The sequence below is a fragment of the Oryx dammah genome, unplaced genomic scaffold (genome assembly GCF_014754425.2).
Source record: "Oryx dammah isolate SB20612 unplaced genomic scaffold, SCBI_Odam_1.1 HiC_scaffold_28, whole genome shotgun sequence".
Taxonomy (NCBI): Eukaryota; Metazoa; Chordata; class Mammalia; order Artiodactyla; family Bovidae; genus Oryx; species Oryx dammah.
The window spans coordinates 214558-241678 of NW_024070212.1; the positions used below are offsets into that span (position 1 = coordinate 214558).

The following is a 27121-nucleotide window of genomic DNA, read 5'->3' on the forward strand; positions in this document are numbered from 1 at the left end:
TTAACTATGCAGTGAGGAGGGAGAATGGTGCCCACCCCTACCTGGGCTACCCCAGCCTGTAAAGGAATGTGAAGCCACTGCTGTCCAGGTGGACATGGCGATGCTGGTCAGCGAAGGCTCCCCCAGAACCTCCACACTAACCGAAGTGGGTGTCTGGGTGGAGACAGGTGAAGTCACAGCTGGGTTACCCAGGAGAAATGCTCCCGGGGAGTTGGCATGCACCTCTGAGCCCGACCCAGCAGGGCCCCCGCCACTGTTGTTGATGGTCCACAGGCATGGGTATGGGCTGCAGAAACACACACAGAGAGAGAGAGAGAGAGAATGGTGATGATAGTCCCAGACAGGATTGCCTTCTGATTAGCACATACACAGTGCTGAGAGAGACACAAGTTAGAAAGACAGTATCTAGTCATGGCTTTATTTCCAGCTCTGACACACACTGGTCCCATTTCTGCAGAGAAGCAGCAAGATGTAGTAGAATAAGCATACAATTAGGTGTCCTGAGAAATGCATTTTGATGCTGGCCCTTGCCTCTAGCAAGTTGTTTAGTTTTAACACAGCATTTTATTTCTCTAGGCTTCCCTTGCTACCTGAGTAAATGTGCAGGGGAGTTGAAAGGAGGCTAATTGGGTAGTATAATCTGTGAGTAAGATCTCTCACTGGCCAAGAGAGGTGATGTGGCCTGATAATCAGGACAGAAAATCTAGGTTTAAATCCTAGCATTACAGCTTATTAGCTCTGTGACTTTGTACAAATTATTTAATAGATAAGCCTCAGTTTCCTTAGCTTCAAGATTTGGAGTGATAATTAAACATATCTTACTAAATATTTTTATGAGGATTGAATAAGAAAATGAGTACATGAAATCCAAAACACAGCACTCAGTAAATGGTGATTGTTATAATTAATTCTTTCATTCCAGGTTTCTACCTGTCAGTTCTGGTCCCTGGCAGAAAGGCGGTGAACTGGACCACATTCTTAGACTTTTCTATCCTACATCACTGGGTCACGAACTTGACTGGTACATTGAAATCATTTAGCAAATTAAAAACACTACTGACACATGGCTTCTACCCCCAGAGATTCTGATCTAATTAGTCTGGCATGTAGTATCAGAATTTTTTAAAGCTTTCCTGTGGACTGTGATGTACAGCCAATTTTGCACCTTAACATAGAACCTGGATTAAAATGACTGCAGTCAACACAGGCCAAATAACTTCCAGTATTTTCATCATCACTTTTCAGAGTCCCTACTTTGCTTGATAATAGGCTCATTACCCAATGACAGTACTGAACACATTTTGCTTTTCTCTAGAAAAATATTTAGAGTCAGCAATGGGTTAAACATGCCACTGATGAAACCAGAGGTAGAAATGCCACCCTGCACTCTGCCATATTTCAGATTCACAGACCTCATTGGACCATATGAAACCTGCAGAAACCTAGATAGGCCATGGGGGGTTGTTGGGCTTTTTAGCCAGCTCAGCTTGCTGGGATTCTGTCCCCAATTCCCCAGTTTTCAAAAGAAATTCTTCTACAATAACAGTCAGAGCCCCTTTCTGATGCTTCCTGGACTGATTCAAAAACCATGGGCTCTGAGTTACTTTATTTACTGTCTTAGATTCAGGTAGTTTTTAGTGCCTCTGAGATTTAGTTTCTCCATCAGGAAAATAGGAATTTCAAAAGCAGCCTCATGGATGTCTTTGAATCCTATAAATGACTTACATAAAGGATCTAGTATAGAACTTGGCACATAGTTATTTATCTAATAGCTTCAAGGACACTCTTTCCCTCACTTCCCACACAGCACAAATAAATGCATTTCCCTGAGGTCTTCTAGTCAAGCACTGTCCAACAGAAATAAAATGTGAGCCACAAATATGAGGCTAAATTTTCGAGACACCACACTTGAGAAAAGAATAAAAAGAAACAAATGAACTTATTATTCATAATATTTTATGTAACTGAAAATATTTAAAATATTATCATTTTGACATGCATCAGTATAAACAATTATTAAGAATTTATTCTTTATTATCTACTGTCTTTAACATTCTGTGTGTTACAGCCCATCTCAGTTTGGACCAGTTGCATTACAAGAGTCCAGGAGCCAAAGGCAGTTGGGAGCTGTTGCCTTAACAGCACAGCACTAGATTGCTCAAGGGCCATAGCAACATCAACATCAAAATCAAGATCATAGTTTACAGCAAGACCTGGAAGCTTGTTAAAAATGCAGAATCTTGGGCCTTAACCCAGACCTATTAATCAGATTGTGCAGTTGAACAACATCCAAGGTGATTCTAATGCACATTAAAGAGTGAGGAGCATTGATGTGAATCACAGTTCTATGACCCTCAAACGTTTTTAGACCTGCAAGTCATAAGTCATCTAACATCTCCCCCCAAAAAAGATAGGACATCTTTTAATCTTGAATTGCTTTTTGGACCTTCTCAAAACTCTGCCTAATTAAGTTGAACTTAACAGGACATGTATACATTGATACAATGTTATTGCTTATAGTACATATTATGCTCTTTTTAATTTTGGTGTTCCCCATAACTCTACAGAGTGGCTCATATTATTGCCATGTTACAGATAAGAAAGTTTAAGCTTAGTGAGGCTAAGAAAATTTCCTAAAAGTCACAGAGTCAATAAGAAGTGAAACTGGGACTGAAGGCCACATTTGGCAGATTCCAGGCCCCTTTCCTTTCTACTCGTCACACTGATTTCCAAAAGTCAGAACTGAATGCTGGTCTCTGGTATAAGAGTCATGCCATGGGTCCTACAAGATCCTCTCAGCCCTATTGCCTGGGTTGAGGCCCAGGGGCCCAAAATCTGTCCACCTGTTAGAATGAATAGCTTGTGAGGATATAGACAATCAAGGGTCTTGAGGGTTCAGTGCATATTTACACTTTTCCCTTTTAATTCCCTGATGTTCAATATTTATTTGCTACCACCATTGTTCACAGAATTTCTTCCTGACTTGAGATAAACAATCTCAGGCCACAATATCTTTTCCCTCTTAAAAAGATACCAAAGTTACAAATGAAAAGAGTACATGACTGAGTAGAGCTTTCTCACCACTTTTTCCAGGGGTGAAGAGTTGACCTTGTTATTTTCACTTCTTGAGTGAAGTCACTCATCTGACTCTTTGTGACCCCATGGACTGTAGCCTACCAAGCTCCTCTGTCCATGGGATTCTCCAGGCAAGAATACTGGAGTGGGTTGCCATTTCCTTCTCCAGGGGATCTTCCCGACCCAGGGATCGAACCCAGGTTTCCCGCATTGGAGGCAGAGTGGTTTAGAATTCAGGACAAAAGCTTAGACCAAGGCACCCCAGGAAAAAAATATGAATTTGAGGCCCCATGCTAAAAAGTAAACCTCCAAGAATAATGAGCAAGTTGCTTGTGTTGGTCTTACCTAGGCCCTGGATTGACTGGTCCGCTGGTGTGGGGTACAGACAGGATGCTGGCGTGGGGTGTGGAGGATAAGGAAGTCCAATTGTCAGTTCCAGAGAAAACTTGCAGATTATTGCTGGAGTTTTCTATCAAATTCACTTTGGGGAAATAACAATAGTTCAATTTATGAAGCATAGAAACTATAAAGACAGTGACCAATGACATTATCCTAGGTCAAAATACAACCACAGCTTGTGCCACACGTGCCAACCGTGTGTTGATACTTTCTGAAGGAAACAGGAGGGAGGAACTTAGGTTATTGAAGTTTATTGAATGTCAACCATATGTCAACCACATACTGAAAGTGAAAGTTTCTCAGTCATGTCCAACTCTTTGCAATCCAATGAACTATACAGTCCATGGAATTCTCCAGGCCAGAATATTGGAGTGGGTAGTGTTTCCCTTCTCCAGAGGATCTTCCCAACCCAGGTCTCCTGCATTGCAGGCAGATTCTTTACCAGCTGGGTCATGTACTGTTCATCTTTTAATCTTTATAACAACTTCTCATCTCCATTTTATAGATGAGGCTCAGACAGGTGGGATGATTTTCCCTTTTTGACACAGATCTAACTCAGGTCACCATGCTTACATCACCTTTGAAATGGGCCATGTCATCATCCCCTCAAAACAAGCCTAAGGCCACCGGTGCTTCAGATGAAATTTCTGAGGATCAGGACCTATTTTTCTCAGCAACCCCAGGGAGATTTAAACATTTCAGGAATAGTGTCTTCTATGTATTTGAATCTTCATTTGCACAAATAGTGCATAAATAATAGAGAGGAAGAAGGGAAGGAAGGAGGGGAAAGATAGGAAGAGGATTTCATGTGCATCCCTGGCCAAGTCACTCCTTTTCATGGTGTGGCCCTCAGCCTCAACTCCTGCATCCACCACATTGCCTCCCTCCTTCTCCTCTCTTTTCCCAAACCATTCCCAGATAACCTAGGTTCTCTCCTCCTTCTTTACCTTTGGTCATACCACTCTCTCACATGGAATGCCCTTCACTTCTGCCTGTGTCCCATGTCATCCATCTTTCACCCCTGCCCCCTCCAACCTTTATCCTTTTCTATTCATTCTTCAAATCTCAACTTAAGCATTAAGCCTAGCTGCCCTTTTCTTTCATTCCCATAGCACCACGGCTTGTGTGCTTTATAGAATGTTTCTCTAACTTTATTTTTTTGTTTGTTTTTTTGTTTTGTTTTGTTTTGTTTTTGTTTGTTTGTTTCTCTAACTTTAATGTGCATAAGAATCGCCTGGGGATTTTGTTAAACTGCAAACTCTTTCAGAAGGAGAACCTGAGCGTCTACATTTCTAACAAGTTCCCGGGGAATGCTACAGGTCTGAGGACCACATTAGAGCTCTCACTGTACTGTATTAGGATTAATTATATGTATTTGCATAACCCTGAGATCCTCCAGGGAATAAATTAAACCTTAATCACCTTCCTTACCCCCCTGCCTAGGAGAGTGCCTGGTGCATAGCAAATGCTCAGATGTGTTTTGTGTGCTGACCCCAGGAAAGAATCAAGAAGTAAATGAGAACCCTGCTCAGTTTCTGATATCATTAAGCTCCATTTTCTCCCTTCCTGGAAGCAGCTTGCTTCAAGGTTGCTGGGAGTAGCCAGCGATGGAGCACAGGGACAGGTAGCTGATGACCGGCAAAGTCATCTGCAGGTACAAAGCTCGGGATGTCCCTGAGGCTGGTATCCTAACACACTCCTCTATCTCCCATACCATGAACTTTACTTGTTTCATTTAGTGTTAGTGTCCCCATATGAGAATAGAATCTCTGTGAGATGATTGGTGCTGTAATCTGTTTTGTTCATGGACAAAACCTGGCACAAAGTCAACCCTTGATAAATATTTGCTGAATCAGACCAAAGCCTGGATGTAGAGTGAGCTAGCTTCTCAAAACTTCCTAATGGCTCTTCAATACTGGGCCCAATATTTTCTGGACTGAGCCATGTATTACAACTGTAGAAAACAGTCATGTGAGGGCAATGAGCTGAGGGTCTCAGAACTCCATGACTTAACTTGACTTTTAGAGATGCAGCCTGAAACTGCTTAGTACACCAGTGCCCTGGGAGGAGGACTTTCACACCCATTAGAAATTGGGAGACTGGTTGTCTCTCAGCTTTTGTAATTATTTGAAATAATTATAAAACATTAATAATGCTATAATGATAGAGTCAACTATTAGTATATAAAACATCAAAATTTTACTATATAATAATATTACATATATTAGATAAGATGGATTCTATCTTCAGATATTTACTTCTACTAGTTGTTTATCTACTTCTTACCACCATCCACACCCCCCAAGGGTATTGTTAGCAGAATCACACACCTGAGGGAGAATGATTTCTATGCATGTACACAGAAGGGTAGGGAGCCTGCCGGTGGTGTCCTCGGATGCCAGGATAGTGCTCACAGCCATGGTGGGTGTGGGGAGCAGACAGAGGCAAAGGAGTAGTATACTGGTAATTGGTGTTTCCTGCAGAGCACACTCCATCCGGATTGGAAAAGATCCAGCCTCCCACTGGAAGAGATAAGAGGAAGACACAGAGGAAGACTCTGTGAACTTCCACACCAAAAATCAGGTTACCCGCCACTTTGCATAGTTATATTTCTGTGTGAATGACAATGTCTACCTGTGTGGAGTTAGATACTACCACCTCTGCTGCTACTCCCCTTCCACATTAGCAGCAAAGTTGGCTTCTTTGGAGGTGGATGACAGGTCCTATCAAGTTTGGAAAATCTCTTAAGAAATGCTGGAATCACAGCTATATAAAATATTATTTGAATGTATAAGTTAATAGAAAATACAAAAGTTAAGTTGCTTCTGACTTAATTGGATTAAAAGTCAGTCCAAGAAGGAGATGTCAGATGATATGTTAATCATTGATTAATAGCTACTAGAGAATGTTTAATTTGGTTACCCAGAAAGAATAGAGCCCTCCCTGTTTATGCCAAGTGAGAAAATATCTTTAGTTCTCACTCCAAGCAAGAGGAGACATGATGCCTCCCATCACCACCCAACAAAGAGGATTTTGAAGGGAAAAAGAGAGAGAGATGGCTAGCACAACTTGATAAGAATCTTGCAAAACATTTTGGAAAACTGCAAAATATTTCACAGAAATGTGTTTGTGAAAGACCATCTCAACTGATGCGGGAAAAGTATATGACAAAATTTAATACCCTATCATAATAAAAACATTCAACAAAAAATACAAGAAAATTGTCTCAACATAATAAAGGCCATATAGGACAAGCCCATAGTTAACACCACGCTGCTGCTGCTAAGTCACTTCAGTCATGTCTGACTCTGTGTGACCTCATAGATGGCACCCCACCAGGCTGCCCCATCCCTGGGATTCTCCAGGCAAGAACACTGGAGTGGGTTGCCATTTCACCACCATACTCTATGGTAAAAAACTGAAAGCTTTTCCTCCAAGATCATGAGCAGGACAAGAATATCCACTCTTACCACTTCCATTCAGCATCGTACTAGAAGCCCTAGTCAGAGAAATTAGGAATAAAGAAAAAGAAAGAAAGAAAAGGCATCCAAATTAGAAATGAAGAAATAAAATCTCTGTTCATAGATGGCACAATCTTATATCTAGAAAACTCTAAATATTCCAAAAAACTTTTATAATAAACAAATTCAGCAGTTGTAGGATACAAAATCAACACACAAAAATCAGTTGCATTTCTATACACTAACAATGAACAATCCAAAAAGTAACTAAGAAAACAATCCAATTTAGAATAGCACCACAATTAATAAAGCACCTTGGAACAAAATATACGTACATGGCAAAGACTTGTACACTGAAAACTATAAAATATAGATGAAAGAAATTAAAGAAGATATAAATAAATGGAAAGACATCCTATGTTCATGGATTGAAAGGCTTAATATTATTAAAATGTTCATACTCTCCAAAGAAATCTCTATCAAAAATCCATAAGACACTTTTGTCAGAAACGTAAAGCAATACTAAAATTCATATAGATTCTCAAAGAATTCCAAATAGAACAATCCTGAGAAACAAAAATAAAGCTGGAGGCCTCATAGTTCCTGATTTCAAACGCATTATAAAGCTACAATACAGTAAATAGTAGGTACTCAGTTGCCCATTTGTGTCTGACTCTTTGCAACCCCATGGACTGTAGCCTGCCAGGCTCCTCTGTCCATGGAATTTTCCAGGCAAGAATACTGGAGTGGGTTGCCATTTTCGATTTCAGGGGATCTTCCTGACCACGGATCAAACTCAATCTCCTGTGTCTCCTGCACTGGCAGGCAGATAGTTTACCGCTGAACCACCTCGGAAGCCCCCTAATTAGTATGGTGCTGGCATAAAGACATATAGACCAATGGAAGAAAAGACAGCCTGTAGACAAACTCCACTTATATGGTCAAATAATCTTCAACAAGCGTGCCATGACTACACAATGGGGTAAGGATAGTCTCTTCAGCGAACAGTATTAGGAAAACTGGATATCCACATGCAAAAGAATAAAACTCGTATTACACCATATAAAATTTTTAACTTTAAATAAATAAATAAATGTAAGACCTATAAAACTCCTATAAGAAATGCAGGGGAAAACTTCATGAAATTGGATTTGGTGAAGATTTCTTAGATATGACACCAAAAGCACAGACAACAAAAGCAAAAAATAGGCAAACTACTTCAAATTTTAAAACTTCTACACAGCAAAAGAAACAATCAACAGAGTGAAAGGGAAATCTATAGGATGGAAGAGAATATTGGCAAACTATAAAACTATAAAAGGGATTAGCATCTAGAATATGTAAAGATCTCTTATAACTCAATAATAAAACAACAAAAATCCTAATTAAAACAAGCAAAGGACTTGAACAGACATTTCTTCAAAGATATACAAAAAGCCAATATGTATATGAAAAGATGTTCAACATCACTATTCATTAGCAAAACACAAATCAAAACAAGATATCACCTCATACTATTAGGATGGCCATTATCCAAAAAAGATTAGGATATAATAAGTGTTGGTGAGAATGTGGAGAAATTGGAACGCTTGTGAATTGTTCATGGGGATGTAAAATGGTGCAACTGGCATGGAAAACACTATGGAGTTTCCTTAAAAAATTAGAAAAGAAGTACTTCATAATCCACCAATTCCATTTCTGGCTGTATATCCAGGAGAATTAAAGACATTTGCACATTTATGTTCACTGCAGCATTATTCACAGTTGCCAAGAGGTGTAAGCAATCTAAATGACCATCAACAGATTATGGGATAGACAAATTTGGTATATACATGCAAGTGAATATTATTTCATCCTGAAAAAGAAGGAAATCCTGTCGTATGGTACTATATGGGTGAGCCTTGAGGAACCTTAGGATAAGCAGAAGCATCCAGTCATAAAATATATATACCTAGCATGATTCCTCATACTAGGTATCTAAAGGCTATGGATATAGAGGTATAGAGTAGAACAGTGGTGACCAACGGCTTTGTGGAGAGGGAGATGTGAAGAGATGAAGTTTGGTGAGTATATGTAGTTTTAACATGCAAGAATTGGGGTGGAGGGGGCAAGCAGGTGGTTCTGGGAATCTTTTGCACCAAAATGTGCATGTGATTGACAATATTGTACTATACATACAATTCTTGTGAAGGTGCATTTTATATTGTGGTTTTAAGCCACAATAAAAAATGTAGTAAGTATTATGAGGAAAAGGCTTTACTTCAAGTGAATTCACGGGAAAGGACAGAGAGGCCCTAGAAAAAGAAGCACATCCTTTGGCCAACCATCTCTCAACTGAGGGGCCCACAGATAAAGATTCAGACAGAACCAGAAATGTTCCTTAAGAATATTGACTAGGGATTGTCACCAAGGCTTTTGTGATATGGAAATAGAACTTTTATTAAAATCATTTGCTTAATACTTTTTAAGTATTAAGCAAAACAAATTGTACAGAATTCATATTACAAAATGTAGGTCAGTCATTCTCAATAAATCATTCTGTTATCTTCATTTTCTCTTTGTTATATAGACATGTGGTACAAGGGATCGATATCTGAATGACAGACTCAAGATTCAGGTGCTCAGTAAGCAAAGCCAGGCAGAACCAGACTTTTATTCATGAAGTTTGCCACATATAAGGATGTTTACTGAGAAGGTTGCAACACATGAACTTGAAATGGTGTGCTTCCACATGTAATGCTATCCTGTACAAAATAGCTTTTCATTCCAGGTCAGTTAAAAAGTGCTTTTCCCGGATAAATTGTTAGAAATGTACCATCTCCCACAACTGAATCAGGAAAAAAATAGAAAATATGAACAAATTGATTACCAATAATGAAATTTAATCAGTAATCAAAAAACTCCCAACAAACAAAAGTTGAATTCTACCAAATGTTTTAAGAAGTAAACATCTATCCTCTCAAACTATCCCAAAAACTGAAGAGGAAGGAATGCTTCTGAATGCATTCTATGAGGCCAGCATCACCATGATACCAAAACCAGACAACAACACCACAAAAAGAAAGTTACAAAGCAAAACAAAAAGTAACATTGCAGCACTACTTACAATAGCCAAGGAAATGAAGCAAATCAAGTGACCACCAAGAGATAAATGAATAAAGAAGGTATATATATACACACACATACAATGGAATATTATTCAGCCATAAAAAATAATCACGCCATTTTCAAAATCATGGATGGACTTAGAGGGTATATTATACTAAGTATACTAAGTGAAATAAGTCAGGTAAAAAAAGATAAATACCATATGATTTCACTTATACATGGAATCTAAAAACAAGCCGCATGAACGAATATAACAAAACAGAACAGACTCATAGACAAAGAGAACAAAGAAGTAGTTAACAGATGGTGAGGAGGAAATAAATAGGTGAGGGAGATTAAGAAGTACGAAATTCCAGTCACAAATGAGTCATGAGGATGAAATGTGCAGTATGGGGAATATAGTCAATAATATTGTAATAACTTTGTATGGTGACAGATGGTAACTAGACAAAGGGGAAAAAAAGACTTCTAAGGAAAGGTTTTTTTAAAGTTATTTTCTGAGAGTTGTTTCTCTTTATGTGGTTATACTGCCACTTCTGCAATGAAAAATGCATCGAACTTTAGGGGAAGGAGGGAGTAAAGAATTTCATAGCTGGAAAACTGCAGAAGGGATCTTAGCAAACCATTATTCTCTAAATGAAAGGGTATCTCAGACACTGATACTCCTGACCCTGGATTACTGCCGCAGCTTTAGAGGACTTACTCCACTGTGGAGCCTCCTCTCTGTTCTGAGACATGGAGAGGGTGGCACCCTATCAGGTACATCCAGTCTACCTGCAGAATTCCAGGTATATGACTCCACTAATACTGTAGTTTTCCAGTCAACAAATACAGAAGTTTCTTCACGTGCAAAGCTGTGGCCTTTCTGAGGCGTGGCAATGGTGATAAACTTAAAAACCAGAAAGTACTAAGAACAAGGAAACCCCGAAGCAGGAGTGGAGTATCAGGGTAGAACCTATAACCAGAATGCACTTTTATGAGCTCTTTAGCTTCCCTGACACAAAAATGGGAGTCAAAGAAATCCACTATTTCCATTTTTCTCTCCTGCCTTGGATTTGTGTACACTCCCCCAGGAGCAGTGGTTCTCTCTGGGAATTCTTAAAAGGGCATATACTTGTCTTGAGTGGAAGAAATAACTGTTGAGTCTTGATAGAATATTGGAAACAAGCCTGTAGCAGTCATGACAGGTAAAAAGTCTGAGCATGGTGGAGATGCTCCTAGTGTAGCCCCAGGCCCCTCCTATCCAGGGTTCACCCAACTCACAGTGAGAATAGGTCACATGCTGGCTTTCAGACATAGCTTCTGGAATATCCTTGAGGTGGTTCCTGAAAGAGCAATGAAAGTGCACCATAGCTGTCCAGCTTACCATTCACATCCAGCATCAAGTACACCCAAGATTGTCTTTGGAGAGCAATAAATTTCTTCAACTAAGAAAATCAAACACTTTTTTCCCCTCAAACTACTATCTTTCCCCCATTCTCCTCCTACTTTATGTTTTTGTGCAATTGCTCTTTGAATTGCAACTTTATAGTCAATCCAATTTACCTTATCTACACCTATCACTGTGTAGCTTGATCTTACTGATTTGTGGTTAGTGTTTCTGCTTGCCAAAATTCAAGCAATGATTACAGCAGCTAAGATTTGCATAGAACTTCAGGGCGCAGTCCACCAATTATCCTATGCTAGAATATTTCTACATGCTTTCACAGATTTAGAAAGTGGGTCCCAGAAAAGCAAATTGACTTATGCAAGTCAGGAAATGGTAAAGCCAGGACTCAAAGCCAGGATCTCTCTCTCTCTAAGTCCTAAATATTTTTATTATATGACTTTTCTTATCTGAAAAAAGGTATTTCTTCTACATCATCAAAATTAAGTCAAATATTGACAGGGCAGACCCCTGTGACACATTATTATAAATACCTGTCCATTAGTATAGAGCCTTTATGATGAAAAAGAAAGATTAGAAAGTTATAGGAATTAGTGTAAAGATTTGAAACAGAAACAACAAAATCCCAACACTTCAAAGGAAATCATTCACAACCCCCAGAAGTCTCCAACTTCTGAAAGACATGAGCCTCTCACGTTTATGAATTACTCACCTTTCCTAGGTGAAATCTAGCTTTAAAAAATTTATTGAAATCGTACTACTCAGACAACTGCGGTAAAGGAAGATTGAATTATTTAAAATTTAAATCACTTAGTTTTTTTTTTTTACTGTTATTATATTACTTTTAAGAATCTATCATAAGACAGGGCAGATAAAACATGGCCAGTTCCAGGTCCTCCTGTTGTTTAGCTGCTATGTCCAACTCCTCGTGACCCCATGGACTGTAGCCCACGAGGCTCCTCTGCACATGGGATTTCCCATGCAAGAATGCTGGAGTCGGTTGTCATTTCCTTCTCCAGGGAGTCTTCCTGACTCAGGGATCAAATCACACTTCCTGCATTGGCAGGCGAATTATTTAACACTGAGCCACCTGGGAAGCCCCAGGTTCTCCTGGACCCCCATTATAAATGACAAGTAATTATACATTTGTTTTATCTTGCTGATTTTGTGGGACACTGAATTAAATATTAAAAACATGTTTCTATCAAAGGTAATGCAAATGGTTCCTTCCAAGATTATTATAAACTTCATATTTGCAAAGATCATAAGATTTCCCTGAAATTTCTCTACTCACCTTTCCTTAGCATCCAAGAAGGCTTTGGCAAAAGGGTTGTACTTGATTTTGAGAGCTGTTATCTTGTATTTACAAAGATAAGAAGTGTTAGTGAAAGTAGAATATGCGTGGGGAACAGAACACTTTATCTTCACCTGTGAATTTCTGTGAAATCAGAATAATTCTCCTCTCTCTTTTTTTTCTCCCTCTCCATGTTTCTTTGCTTCCTTCTGCACAAAATCACTATTGCACTGTCCAACAAGAAACACTTTATTGTCACATATGGTGAAAATGGCAAATGCAGTATAAAGTGAGCAAAGAAACGATAAAGCAACAAAATTGCACAAACCTGATGTGCTAAATCTAGCATTTATTCTATTATTCATTCATTTTTTTCAACAGTAATTGAACACCCACCATCTGTCAGTTACTTTTCTAGTCACTGGGACACAAAGGAGAGTATACTGATGAACACCTGTCTCTAGACTCTCAAGTACAGACTAGAATCAACTCCCTGACCTCTTAAATAATCACTTACCCTTTGGGCCATGTTTACACACACACACACACACAAACTATCAATTCCACCTACTTTCACCCTTTATCTCCCCTAGGCTTAGCCTACTTCATTTTCCTTCAGAGCCATCTGGCCAAATATATATTTATCATTTTCATCTCTTCTCACCGGGATGCAAGTGCCTTGAGTACAGTGCAGCATTACCAGCATGTAGGAAAACATCCAGCCTGTAGTAATACCCAACAAATATTTGCTGAATAAAAGAAGATTTTTGGCTCCCTCATCCACCCCTGTACCCACTCTCAGGGTGCATTTACATTGGCAGAGACACCTTGTCAGGAGACAGAGGCTCCGAGGTTAGAGTTTCCCAGGTTTGATTCCCTTGGGGCATGTCCAAGACCAGAATTACAGCATCAGGCTAGTAGCCTGTTGAAAACATAGCCTTAGCCTTGCTGCTAGTTCAGAGGGAAACCTCCAGCATGTGTCCAGGAAAATCTGAGCACTTAGCCAGAGGGCAACGAGATGACAGGTTCTACCTGCCATGGACTAAGAGAGCAGGCAGCATGTCAGTGAATAAGGGACATTATCCAGAGAACAGAGGAGGCCAGGATGTGGCCCCCAACTCCCCCTCACTTTCCAAAGTTGCAAAAGCCCACTCTCCCTTCATAAACCCAGAGGCCATCCTACAGGCCATCCCCTACAAAGGGGATGAAAGGCAATCTGAGAAACAAAATGTGTCAGCCTATAAAAACCGAACAGTATTTGAGGGCCTGTTTAAATTTTCAGATATTTGGTTAATTTTTCTTTCCACTGACCTGCTAAAGGGTTCAGCTGAGAGGCCAGATTAGCTATAGAAAAGAAATTACACAAAAATAAAAAAATAAAAAAAAATAAAAAATAAAAGAAATTACATTTCCCTGCACATCATCTGTAGGCACTAAGGCAGTAGTTTCCAAACCTGGATGATCATCGGAATCCTTTAATAAGACTATTAAAACTGGATTCTGGGTATTCTCCCTGGAGATTCTGACTCAGTTAGCTGGATGGGAGCCTAAAAATCTTATAAAGCTTCCAAATAAAGAAATGCAAATTAAAGCAACAGTAAGATACCATTTTTCCTACCCTATTGAATTATCAAAGCTGAAAATGTACGTAATCACCAGTGTTGAGACTGGTGTGGGAATTACAAATGGATACGCTCTTTGGAGGGAGGCAACGGGGCTTTGTCTATCACAGTTCTAAACATACACTCTCCTTGACAGAACAATTCCATTTCTGAGTGCTGAATATTCTTTGCAGTATTATTTATCATAGAAAATAAAACAACTGGAAATGGCCTAAACGTCATTTAGGTGGGAAACTGATTGCCTGAAATATAGTGTATCCTCTGCAATAATTTCAGAAAAGGAGATAAATCCTAATCCAATTTACATAGAAAGATACTCATAATGTACTCTTAAATATAGGGGGTGGGGAGAAATTGCATACTATTATGAACATGAGCCAATTTGTGTAAGGAAATCTATACACTGTGCATATTTATAAATGAACAGAATATGCGTGGGAAAAAAGCACACTCTACGCTATTATTTGTAGTGTCCCTGGGGTGTAGGATTCACAAAATAGGGAAAGAGTAAAAATTTGCCTCTAACTTTTCATTTCATTGTATATACTTCCATACTATTTGTTTATCATGTGAAGTTTTTTTAATAAACATGTATTATTACCATTTAAAAATTTTTAAGGGTGGAGGGGAGATGAACTGGGAGTTTAGGCTTAAATGCAAACTATTAAATACACAGAATGGAAAAGCAGCAAGATCCTTCTGTACAGAATGGGGAACTATATTCAATATTCTGAGATAAACCATAAAAAAAGAACATAAAAAGAGAATATGTATATATCTATGTATAACTGAATCACTTTACTGTACAGCAGAAAATAAAAACATTGTAAAGCAACTATACTTCAATTTTTAATAATCTTTTAAAGTTTAAGCAAAAAAGAATCCAACCGATCAGGTATCCTGGAGACCAGCAGTCCTGGAAACTCCTATAGTATGTGGATGAACCAAAAAAAAATGTTGCTCCCACAGAGTTTACAGAGGCCAGATGCTGGCTCCTCAGCTGTAACCATTAGAGTGGCCCAAGTTAGGCAGGAAAAGCTCTACATATGGCCCCAAAAGAGCTAACAAGTGGGACAGATAGTATAACGCAAACCCAAAGAGGGTGCACGGTTGGATCAATTCCCACAGACTTGCTCTAGAGCAGGAGAGACGCCTAGCTTTGTCAGGTCCAGGGCCTGGAAACAAAGACTGCTGCACTTCTGCTGGTTGTATTACAATACACCACTGTGCCTTATTGGCACCAGGAGAAGAAACACTGGTGGAGCTTTGGCAAGCAGGGAGAAGGAGGTGGAAAGTGATTACCACACTGTTTAACTTTGTCTCTACCAAGTCTATCTGAGTGTATCTGAATGTTAGAAAACCTACCTTTGATCCAAGTTTGGTCATAGCAATAAAAGCACCACCCCCTAGTCCCACTACACTCCCCCAGGTGACATTCACACACACATACACACACACGCTCACCTCCTCGTTCTGATAGGCAGTCACAGCTATGAACTGGGTTTCAGGGAAGGAGCAGTTCATCACCATGCGATGGGCGTCTCCAACACGCACTATGTGAACCTGGGGTTCATATTTATGCAGAGAATTCAACATTATCTGTTTAGGTGGAAGAAGAGAGAGAACACACAAAGCCTGGGGTATCACAGGTTACAGATGAGCCAGCAGCTCTAATTAGCCCTGAGGTTAACACCCACCTCATTTAGGCCTACACACATCGATCCCCAGTTGTCTGAGCTGCCACTGTCTCTCTGAGAAATCATTGAAGGGAGACTTTTTTAGAAACTCTTAAGGAGAATAACTTTGGAGCTGCTTATGAGGGTGACTAGGCACATACACACATAAGAGGGTGAAGGGTGGGTTGCCAGAGAAGAGCTGGTCTAAAGGGTGTTCGGTGTTCTGCCAAAATCCTGGCTTCCTTTTTTTTGCCTCCTGTTTTCAGCACAACGATATGAATTTTGGTCTGTTAAAACATACTATTTTTCTTCCTATGAGAAAGTGCCAGTCTATGTTCGATGCAGGATACAGGATGCTTGGGGCTGGTGCACGGGAATGATCCAGAGAGATGATATAGGGTGGGAGGTGGGAGGGGGGTTCATGTTTGGGAACTCATGTACACCCGTGGTGGATTCATGTCAATGTATGGCAAAACCAATACAGTATTGTAAAGTAAAATAAAGTAAAAATTAAAATTAAAAAAAAAAGTGTGTTAGTAGCTCAGTCATGTCTGAATCTTTGCAACCAATCTAGCCCACCAAGCTCCTCTGTCCATGGAATTCTCCAGGCAATAATACTGGAAAGGTTGCCATTCCCTTCTCCAGGGGATCTTCCTGATCCAGGGATCAAACCTGGGTCTTCTGAATCGCAGGAAGATTCTTTACCATCTGAGCCACCATGGAAGCCCCCTAGTAAGAATTCCTAATTGTCTCAAAATCCTGACAAAGGGCTGAATTACCTAAAAAGTAATGATAGCTGACATCTGCTGGTTATATAACATCCACTCTTTGTGATTCAAATCAAAGGTTTATTGAAAGTCTCCTGTTGTGAAAACTGGGAGAGAATAATAGTTTACTTTTCAATTTCCTGATTCAATAAAGAACTGGAAACTTCTGAATATTGCAGAGACTTAGGAAAATGACTTACCATTCTTAAAACAAGAACCCCTACATCCCAGCTGGATAAGCACAGAGATCAGAGAAGGGGTGAAACGTCTAAGGGCTTATGAGACTGACCAAAGTGAAATCTGGGGGAATAAGACCTCTTTCCCCAACTGGGTCTAATCCCCCCAAACAGTCTACATTGTATAAAGCAAATAACAACCTTGAACAGCACACTAGTATGCACAATCCTACCAGAGAAAACAAAAGAGTAAAAAGCCTCAAAATCTTGTTTACTCTAATTGGAGACCTTAAATAAAACCCTCTTTATTTAAGGTTTGTTTGGATTCTTTTTCTGAAAACCCAAAGCTGATTCAATATTCTATTGATAATTATCATAATGCCCAAGTAAAGGGAGCAATTATTTCATTTAGGAGCAGCTTTTTATTAAGATGCCAAAAAAAAAAAAAAAAGGAGAGGGAATAATAAAACCCTGGTACCCACAAACATCTCCCTCCTCCCAGGCTTGGTAAAAAGCACCTCACACAAGGCAAAACTCTGAAAGGCCCCTGATGATTAAGTAAACTACTGCACTCTCTCACTCTCTCTTAACATCAGGAAGTCCATTAAAAACTGAAAGCACCAATTAAGAGCTGTTTATTCCTGTTCACATTTGGACTCCAGGGAATAATTGGCTTCTGTGAGAGAAGAGGTCGGTGAGGACCCCCTAATTGCCTAAATGCACCCTTGATATTTCTTGATGGGTGTTGGGGGGCAGCCGGGTGGCCATGCTACTGAGCATACCTGCCCACCTCCGTTGAGCTTATTGGTCAGCTTCACTTTGCTGAAGGAGATGGGTGCCTTCATCCAATGGGCACCGAAGTTGGGGGAGTCTGGGTGGATGTAGACACAGCTGTGGCTGGAGACCTCTGGCTTGCCTGCAGGCACCCATTCTCCATTGACGTACTTCCAGCGATGACTGTCCGTTGGGACAAAGTCCAGAAGGAGTGAGTACATGGCATTGGGGTCCAGCCCTGTGATGCTAATCTTTAGGACTGGGAACATCCGTCTAAAAGAAAAGGCAGAAATTGAGCCACAAGAAGGATATTAGAATGTTAGGAACATCTCTCTAGTTGTCCAGTCCTCTTTCTGCTCAGAGAAGACTGTCCTTGGAGGGCTCTGGTGGTGCAGAAAATGCACAGGGGGAAGCCAAATAAAGAGGGGCCAGGCCAGCAGCCTCGAAGTCAGCCAAGCCTCTCTTTACCAATGCATTTTATATTGAGGGTTTTTTTAATATAAGTTTGTTTATTTTAACTGGAGGTAAGATGACCCAGAGGGATGGTACGGGGAGGGAGGAGGGAGGAGGTTTCAGGATGGGGAACACGTGTATATTGAGGTTTTACTTTTAAATGTTGTGTTCTGTTTTAAAGTCTGAAAATCAATGATCTAGCCATTTGACTAGAATGAAATTCCTCCTGAAACTTGAGGTATTATAGACAGGCAGGTACCACGTCTTCACAGAGCTTCCTTCAAAGGTTTTCTCTCAGCATACATCAGGTTTTCACACTATTGCCACAGAGCAGGCCTTCTCTGTATCACCAAACAGTTCTAAATAATAGTAACAGTGTTAATACAGAAAACATGGTTTGTGGTAAAGGCAGTGAAGGGGACCCTTGACTCCACATATTTAGACCAGTTCCTTCCCTGCAGGAGTTGTCAGAGGCTTTAATTCCCCTGTGTGCACTTTGAGAAGGGAAGAGGGGTTCTGCATTCTGCACTTGTGTACCAGTGCAACCATCTCCTCACTGAGCATCTTGTGGGAATTCGTGTTCAAGAAATACACTTTGAGGACTTCCCTGGTGGTCCAGTGGCTAAGAATCTGCCTGCCAATGCAGGGGACATGGGTTCAATCCCTGGTCTTGGAAGATTCCACATGCTATAGGGCAACTAGGCCCATGAGCCCCAGCTACTGAAGCCTGCATGCTATAGAGCCCTCAAACCACAACTAGAGAGAAGCTCCAACTCACCACAAGAGAAAACCTGCACGCAGCAACAAAGACCCAGTGCTGCCAAAAATAAATACAATTTTTTTTAAAGGAAGATGTATACTTTGAGACATGATGATCTGGGTTTGTTGGTCCTTCTCCCTCTGGGGGATTCCCAGGTGGCTCGGTGGTAAAGAATCTGCCTGCCAATGCAGGAGACATGGGTTTGATCCCTGGGTTGGGAAGATCCCCTGGAGAAGAAAATGGCAACCCACTCCAATATTCTTGCCTGGGAAATCCCACGGCCAGAGGAGCCTAGTTGGCTACAGTCCACAGGGCCCTGAAAGAGCTGGACATGAGTTAGAGCCTAAACAGCTGCAGCAGCAGCTCCTAAGCTCCAAGAAAATACCAGCAAGCTTACTCTCACAAATATTTGGAGAAGCCATCTCACCTGGCTTCGGTTCTCTTTAGCTTATTTCTCCTTCACCAAGCTCTCTAAGTTGCTCCAATCTCCTCAAAAGACCTAGTTGCCATACAGACACCCTTACCACCTCCCGATTGCCCCAGAAGCTATCTTATTTGTCAATACATCTTTGAAAATCTGAATCCCCAAGTTGAGAAGCTAACAAACTAGGGTCCAAATACTTGCTACTCAGAGTGGGTTCATGACTCAGCAGCAGCAGTAATCAGAAATGCAGCAGCTCAGATCAAACTCCAGACATATACAATCAAAATCTGTGCTTTTCAAAATCTCCAGTTAAGTCACCAGAACTTTAAAGCTTAAAATGTCCTGGTCTAGGGTATCTTTAGCTTTTAAGATAGCAACTAAGGAGACATCCAAGGGAGTAAGGGGAGTCACTTGGAGGATTTGTGCTTCTACTAAGGTTGGGAAGAGAATAAAAAGAGGGAAACTGAGTATGTCCATTGCTAAAAGAAGGAGTCCAAGGATGCCAGGTATGGAAATATTAAAAGCATAATGGGTATAGATGAGGGACTGGAGGGTCACCAAGAGAATCCTCCTGTGCCCAGTAGTGCCTAGTTTTGAAATGAGGTACAATAAGAACTGTCACATATGGAAAGTGAAATTGACCAACAGATAACAAGGGCTGGATCTAGAGATGGACTCAAGCCATCCAGGCTCCTCAGTCTTTTGAGCTTAAATTACATGGGCTCCCTGAATACTCTGGACAGACAGGATATTTTTCCACTTGGCTCATCACCTCATCAATACTTCCTTCCAACTCCTTTGCTGGGTTCTCTTCCAACTTAGTCCTCCAGCTGTGTATGAATAACGGGGATCTGTTTTCAGCAGCCCCTCTTTTCTAAATGCCCTGCTTTAGAGACCACTTCAAAACTCATGGCAAAATACAAAGAACCTGGGGGAGTTTACACCAACCAAGGTTTATACCCCGGTATGGCTCCTAGCAAGCATTTAATAGATAGTAAATAGATAGTACCTTTGAGTACTAGAGGCTGGGTAAGTAAGATAATGAAAATGAAGCTTGGTGAGTTTAAGTAAACGAACTTAAGTCCATGTATTCAGGAAGAGTGGGAGCTGACACCTAACAAACTGAACTATAACCTACATTTGAAATCATTCCTCATACTCACTAGATGGCTATAATAATAATAATAATAATAATAATAATAATAATAATAAAGGTGAATAACAACAAGCATAGGTGAGGATGTGGAGAAATTGGAACACTCATACATTGCTGGTGGAATATACAATGGACCAGCCACTCTGGAAAGAAAGTGAGTCTTGCAATTCCTCTAACAAGTTAAAATACAGAGTTACCATATGACCCTGCAATTCCATGCCTAAGTGTTACGTGCATGAGTAAGCCAACTTTTCCACTCTCCACTTTCACTTTCATCAAGAGGCTTTTAAGTTCTTCTTCACTTTCTGCCATAAGGGTAGTGTCATCTGCATATCTGAGGTTATTGATATTTCTCCTGACAATCTTGATTCCAGCTTGTGCTTCTCCCAGCCCAGCATTTCTCCATATAAGTTAAATAAGCAGGGTGACAATATACAGCCTTGACGTACTCCTTTTCCTATTTGGAACCAGTCTGTTGTTCCATGTCCAGTTCTAACTGTTGCTTCCTGACCTGCATATAGGTTTCTCAAGAGGCAGGTCAGGTGGTCTGGTATTTCCATCTCTTTCAGAATTTTCAAGTCAGTGATGCCATCCAGCCATCTCATCCTCTGTCGTCCCCTTCTCCTCCTGCCCCCAATCCCTCCCAACATCAAAGTCTTTTCCAATGAGTCAACTCTTCGCATGAGGTGGCCAAAGTACTGGAGTTACAGCTTCAACATCAGTCCTTCCAAAAAACACCCAGGACTGATCTCCTTCAGAATGGACTGGTTGGATCTCCTTGCAGTCCAAGGGACTCTCAAGAGTCTTCTCCAATACCACAGTTCAAAAGCATCAATTCTTCAGCACTCAGCTTTCTTCACAGTCCAACTTTCCCATCCATAATGACCACTGGAAAAACCATAGACTTGACAAGACGGACCTTTGTTGGCAAAGTAAGGTCTCTGCTTTTCAATATGCTATCTAGGTTTGTCATAACTTTTCTTCCAAGGAGTAAACATCTTTTAATTTCATGGGTGCAATCACCATCTGCAGTGATTTTGGAGCCCCCCAAAATAAAGTCTGACACTGTTTCCACTGTTTCCCCATCTATTTCCCATGAAGTGATGGGACCAGATGCCATGATCTTCATCTTCTGAATGTTGAGGGGGAGGACAGAGAATGAGATGGCTGGATGGCATCACTGACTCGATGGATGCGAGTCTGAGTGAACTCTGGGAGTTGGTGATGGACAGGGAAGCCTGGCATGCTGCGATTCACGGGGTCGCAAAGAGTCAGACACAACTGAGCGACTGAAATGAACTGAACTGAACTGAATGAAAACATAACATACACCCACATAAAAACTTATATACAGACATTCATAGTGGCATTATTCATTACAGTTGAAAATTGGAAACAACCCACATGTCCACTGATGAGTGAATAAATAAAATGAAGTATATTTTATACAGTGAAATGTTATTTGTCAATAAAAATGCTACAACACAGATGAACCATGAAGACATTATGGTATACTTTAAACAAGTTTTTTGGATTGTATAGTATGTAAATTATCACAATAAAGCTGTTAACAAAAAAAGTAAATGAAAAAGTAAAAAAGTAAAGAAGCATCCTGGTTCTTAGAAGAACACATGTAAAACATGGTAGGACCATTTGTTGCTTTAATCTCTAATACTTCATTTGCTGAGAATTTTATCATTATTTTTCTTTCTTATCACTACAGAAATGAACTGATATGCCATGTATTTTTATCTGCTTTATATCAATAATGTCATAAATGTCACCAATGTAAATAAATGTCAACTTGCCCAAAGTCTTATAACTAGCACTTGAAGCCACCCTGACTGCAAACCAAGTTCAGCACCTCCTGCTTTCCTCTGCCTCTTTCTCTAGCCTCACAAGGACTGGGATGTGATATCTCTCTACTTGTGGGCAACACTCATGACCAAGCTGTTTTCAGGGATGAGCTGCACTTCTTTGATCTTTTCTCCCTTTTCTTCCAAGGGAAACTTTTTCTCCCTTTTCTTCCATCTCTATGGCTAACCACAGAGATGGCCAAGAATCTTTGAGAAGCTGAGAAATATGTAAACGTGAAGTCGCTCAGTCGTGTCCGACTCTTTGCGACCCCATGGACTGTAGCCTACCAGGCTCCTCTGTCCATAGGATTTTCCAGGCAATAGCACTGGAGTGGATTGCCATTTCCTTCCCCAAGGAATCTTCCCAAAACCAATCCCTATATCAGAGAGAGAGAAGCAAATGTAGTAGGGAATATAAGCACTGCCCAAAACCATGCTTGAGGAACCATACATGCTTAGGATTGGCCATGAACTCTGTATTGTTTAGCTATGAGGCTAGTTTCTCAGTTTTTATTTATCTTACAGGGGATCTTGAGAGCCAGCACTGCTGAAAGAGGCTGTGAGGACTGAGATCTATAGGAAGAAAGAGAGCAGACAAGGCAGATTTTCTAGGTGGGGAAACAGCAGAGATGGTTAAAGGCAAAATTCAGGAAGTAAACTCTCTCTCTTTCCCCCCACAGAATTTTAATAATCATAAAGCATTCATCAGGGTTTTGGAGTGTGTGTTTATGCAGACACATGGGGCATAGATGTTTAGACTTATGTGAAGATGAGATAAGGAGCAAGTAACCAAAGTAGCCTGGTTAGAAGCAGATCACACAAAAACATATGATCCTCATAAACTGCAATTGTAAACTTCAGAGAAAAATCTCCATAGACTACAGGGACATGGAAAATTTTTTCCTGATGTGCAACATTGGTTTTCTCTCCTCTTGCACCACTATACCTTCAGGGCCCTCGTTGCCTCCCACTATGAGCATTAGCTCACCGAACCAACATCTCTAAATCACTGGGAAGTTCAACTTAGTGATCCTAACATTTTATGATAACAAATGGATACACCAATTACATCAGAAATTCTTCCGATTTATTAAAATCTTCTCAAGGCAAATTTAATCTGAATGAAATCAAATTATTCAACTGCATGGAAACACACATGGAATATAGCTTTCCCCTCTAAGGCAAATATGTTACTGTAGAGAAAACAAAAGTTACAAGAGATTTCACTTATTTGCCACTGAAATCTGAAATAAATCTTTTTGTGCAACCTAAAATACAAGTTCCTAGCTTAAAGGATGGAAATGAAAGGAAGTATTTACAAGCTGATGCACTAGAGATGATTCAAATTAGCTCTAAGGAGGTATTATAATTGTTATTGTTATGTCTGAAAGGCTATTGAATATCGATAACTAAGCATTTTCAATAAAAAAGGAGGGGAAGAAAAGAGAGGAGAGAGAAAAGAAACAGTAAAACAGCACGAGGAAGGGACAAGAGAGGAAGGAATGAAGAACCATCATAATCCCAGTTTCTGAGGATAATTCACTGTTTTTCAGGGAAAATCTCTATCACTTCTGATCAATGTCAGAAGCAAGCCTCCTATTTATGCATATAAATAGATGCTCATTTGAAAATGAGTCTTTTCATTCATCATCCTATCTATGCTATTTTAAAATTTGCTATTACAGAGGACAATTATGCTCAAGAGTACAGGAGATATCTGATTAACCCCATTAAAGATTTAGAAAAGTCAGAAAGTTAACTGACTACAGGCGCAGGAGGGTAACATGAAGGAAAAGGGCCAAGACTGGGTATTAACTACCAAGAATGTTCTTCTTTCCAGAGAAGGGCCACAGTTCCATCTGCCTTAGGCTCAGGAGTTGGTATGAAAGGTAAGGTTGGGGCATCTGGAGGAGACATTGTGGGTCTACTGACAGAGGAAAATGGGTCAAAAGGAGTGATACAAGGAGAAAAAAAGAGGGAAAAGAGAGACGAAGAGGAGAATAAAAAGGACAGCAAAACAAGAAAGATGTGCCTATATCAAGAGCAGGAAAGTGTTGTTAACAGTTTATTCTGAGAAACTAAACAGACTGAGAGTAATTCCAGATCGCACTCATTCATTACCAACTGCATTCATTTCTTAGAGATTTGTCTTCCCTTCTTTATCTGAAATACAAAGGGAACTATCTCCTGGCAAAATCTTGACCAGGAGGGGTTCAGAGATCCTAAGAAAAGATTTAATTCACTGAGGAGGTAAAATGTCAGCAGGACCTCCACAGAAAATAAGAATAATCACATTAATCATAATTAGACTTTTTCTTCAGAGAATAATTTTCACATAGTTAATGACTTTAAACATGTGAAGACTTCTCAACTTTAAATATGGAGAAAATTATATAGGTGCAGAAAGGCAAGAGAATGCTCTTCTAAAATTGTAAAAGAACATACCAATATGACATATTATTAAGTTGAATCTTATAATGGTTTTCAAATTTTTTATTTATTCCTCATTCAAATATATGGACTACATTTTCACTTGATGATTATACTTATTTTAATATCATATATGACCACTTTGACAGCCAAATAAATAGTATGAGGCTAAGTATTAGTGAAACTAAAAGAATAATAAACAGAAAGGTCTACCTGTCATCAGACATCATAAAACTTTTTAAATTGTATCATCACTCATCTTTAAAAGGAAAGAAAGTATATCCAGTTTTAGGAATTGGGGATAATTCTTTGAAACTACAAACATGTTTTCTATTTCTTTTTACAGAATATAATGCGTCAATACAGATCAAGAGTAAGAAGAGGTGAAATTACAATTAAAATTATTAAAAATAACAAATTCTATATATGAAATAAATATGGGACCCATTTAGAGAGAGAAAATATAAGCATCAAGCAAGATTGATATTCTTGCTACTATTAGTAATCACAATTTATTGAAAGGCCATTATCTCTAGAACAATTTTTATTTACGAAGCACTGTAATGTCACACAACACTCAAGTTCATAATTTTCCCAGATAGAATGGTTCATTCTCTATGCCATGCATTTTATTCAGAAATGGAAAAGTGAGAAGTCAGAAATGAAAGTGCTTTTCACAAGGACAAAAGCCTGCCAGAATTTCAGCTAGCTTGGACTTTTCTCTCATTGGAAAGCAAAATTTCTCTCAAAAGTCACAATCTTTGAGATTGTGCTGAAACTAACCATATTGAAAATACCTTTCAATGTACTTTTTTGACCATGTGAACAGAAAGATCAGTATCACATTAATATTGAGAGCTGTTTGGCCAAGCTTGGGAACAATACTTTCTTTCTAAATATTTTTATCCCCTTTACTAAACAGAAACCTCTAATATTACCTTAGACAGTCACTTGGCAGAAATAGATTTAATATAATCCAAGAAATGCCAACAGAGACTCCATTTCTGTTAATCCCTAATTTGTTGCAATGAAAAAACAGAAGGCATCTTCTCTTTTCTCAGTCAGTATATTATGGGTTCATTAACTATTACTCCAATGGCTTTCATACTGTCACAAACACACACAGTTTCAAATGAACACTCACCACAAACACACAAGAAGAAGCAAGTGTAGTAATAGGAAATGAGATTAAATTTGCCTTTTAGCCTCTGAATCTTCAGCTTGTCAGTAATGTCTCACAAGTTTGCTATACTTCAGACAAAATCACCCAGCTTCCAGATAAAGTTGCCTTTTATTTTTATCTTATCTGAATGGAATTGGGGTTCAAAGAACAGTAATCTGCTACCATCTGAGCCACCAGGGAAGCCCCCAGGATGTACAGTCAGTCAAAAATTAACATTATTTTCTGACATTTGAGGTCATTTCCCAAACCCACAGGACATGCCCCCCTTTACAGTAATTTCAAAGTATTTCTTCATTTAAAATGCAGGCAAAACAGGTGGCTTCATCCTCCACTTCTCTGACGATCTCAGAGAAATTAATTAAGTTGGCTGGAGGAAAGCCGTAGGAGACTGTCCTCGGGAGTGTTTAATCAGACCCCGCTACCTCTGAGTGAAGAGCTGCAGCCTTTTCTATGTTCGAGGGGCCTTGCCTCCCTTGCCAAGCCCCGCCAGCCCAAGTAGAGCCACAGATAATCTCACCTGCCGTTCTTGGTCACGATCATTTCGTTAGTGACTTCCTTGAACCTCTGCCAGAGAGGGGCATCCTCCAGAATGATCTGAAGTTGCTTCTCTGTAGGGTCTCCTTTTTCCCTCCCTGCCTGAAGCTCACTTTCCACCACATTGAGCAGACGAGAAACAGTTCCATCACAGGTCTTCTGAGTGTCCAACTCACTCATGGCCACAGGCCCCTCTCAAACTTTGCTGAGAAATGGTAGTTACTTTGCCGGCTTCCACCTCTTTCCCCCTGTCACTTGCCTGCTTTTCAAATCCAGCTGGACAGTGCCTGGGAAGCTGGGGAAGAGATGCCTAGTCTCTTGCCTAAGCTCCTAGCATGACACCCTGAAAGTCTACAAATTATACCACCAACCTGTTAAGCTTTAGTTGGGGGTGGGTGGAAAGGAGAGGTGGGGAAGAAAAAGCCCTCTCTTAATTACTCACTGGATCAGGTGGGAGAAAGCCTGGCTTTCCCATTGGCTGCTGTGTATAGAGTAGATATTTAAGAAGGGTACTCCATCCAAATTATCAGGCTTTTATCTTGCTGTACCTGAAGAGGTCTAATCGGTGTATTGAGGACCATTTTCC

The 27121-nt window shown here is 40.0% G+C and overlaps 1 protein-coding gene across 1 annotated transcript; it reads right to left on the bottom strand.

The window, feature by feature from the left end:
• On the bottom strand, window positions 1-26715 carry TBX19 (T-box transcription factor 19). Its single transcript, XM_040229926.1, has 8 exons — window positions 26519-26715; window positions 17748-18012; window positions 15811-15945; window positions 12725-12786; window positions 11307-11368; window positions 5805-5996; window positions 3421-3556; window positions 1-286 (listed from the first exon to the last, which is right to left on the bottom strand). The coding sequence occupies exons 1-8, from the start codon at window positions 26713-26715 to the stop codon at window positions 1-3; spliced, it is 1335 nt and encodes a 444-aa protein (XP_040085860.1).
• Between the last annotated feature and the right edge of the window lie 406 nt (window positions 26716-27121).